The sequence below is a fragment of the Propithecus coquereli genome, unplaced genomic scaffold (assembly GCF_000956105.1).
Source record: "Propithecus coquereli isolate 6110/MARCELLA unplaced genomic scaffold, Pcoq_1.0 Scaffold160, whole genome shotgun sequence".
In the NCBI taxonomy this organism is placed as follows: domain Eukaryota; kingdom Metazoa; phylum Chordata; class Mammalia; order Primates; family Indriidae; genus Propithecus; species Propithecus coquereli.
In genome coordinates this window covers 2,063,975-2,065,011 of record NW_012140525.1, presented here as the reverse complement: position 1 = coordinate 2,065,011, position 1,037 = coordinate 2,063,975, and the positions used below count along the sequence as shown (strand labels likewise).

The 1,037-nt window shown below is 30.8% G+C and overlaps 1 protein-coding gene across 1 annotated transcript in view; it reads left to right on the top strand.

Annotated features, from left to right (window-relative positions):
* Nucleotides 1–1,037, top strand: part of PPIP5K2 (diphosphoinositol pentakisphosphate kinase 2) — a 91,684-nt gene that overhangs the window by 29,308 nt on the left and 61,339 nt on the right. Inside the window, exon 3 of the mRNA XM_012641054.1 lies at nt 159–260. Coding sequence (XP_012496508.1) covers nt 159–260 — 102 coding nt within the window. The remainder of the gene's footprint in view (nt 1–158; nt 261–1,037) is intronic.

The following is a 1,037-nucleotide window of genomic DNA, read 5'->3' as shown; positions in this document are numbered from 1 at the left end:
TAGTGCCAAGTACATAGTAAATGTTAAATATTTGTGGGTTAAAAAAATTTATTTGAAAACTCCTCAGATGGAAATAAATGGTAAACTATTTATCATTTTGTTATAAAAATGTGGGAAAAAATTTGGTTTTTATATTGATGGACATCTTTTGTTTTCAGATTGGCAGTAGAAGTAGTGTTTATTCTCCAGAAAGCAATGTACGAAAAACAGGCTCATATATATATGAAGAGTTTATGCCCACGGATGGTACTGATGTTAAGGTAGGATTGATTACAGTGGAATTTAATTTTATATTTCAAGTTTATCAGTGATCTCAGGAAAAGTGGTAATCCTTTAACTAGCTATATCTAACCTTTATTCTGGATCTTTCTTTTTTTTGATTAGGGATTCCTAATGTTTTCTCCCATGAACACCTTCGGCAGTCTGAAGCCTATGGACCCTTTTTTAAGAATAATGTTCTTAGATACCCAAAATAAAACACACATGATTATGAGGGAGGCAAATTTTATTGAAGTACAGTTATCAAAATATTTTAAAACCAACTTTGTCGTAAACATATCTATGTCTTTAAAAGGACATTAAATAATAAAATATCATGGATAAGGGCCACCACGGTTTCCAGGCAGTGATTAGCATAAATGATGTTTTGAGATCTGTGGCAACAGTGATGTGATATAAAAATGTGATTTCACTTGGTGACAAATAAGGTTCTTAATTACTTTACTTTCAGCCAGTCTCTTTGTAACCAGAGTGTTCTTCCTAAAGTATAAATCTAATCATGAATCTATTCTTAAAAATTCCCTAGTGAATGTTTATTGACCACAGGATAATAACCAGATTCATAAGCCTGATACACATCCTAGTATACCTCACAATACTCAGTATAATAGTTTTCTATAGAGAATGAAACGTCATTTTACTAGTTTTGTCATGTAATTAATTATAACTTTTCCCGATGAATTGAAACTTCTGATATGTAAATACAAAGATGTGCCTTTCTAATCGTCTAGAGTCTGAACTATTTTTTTATTTTGTTA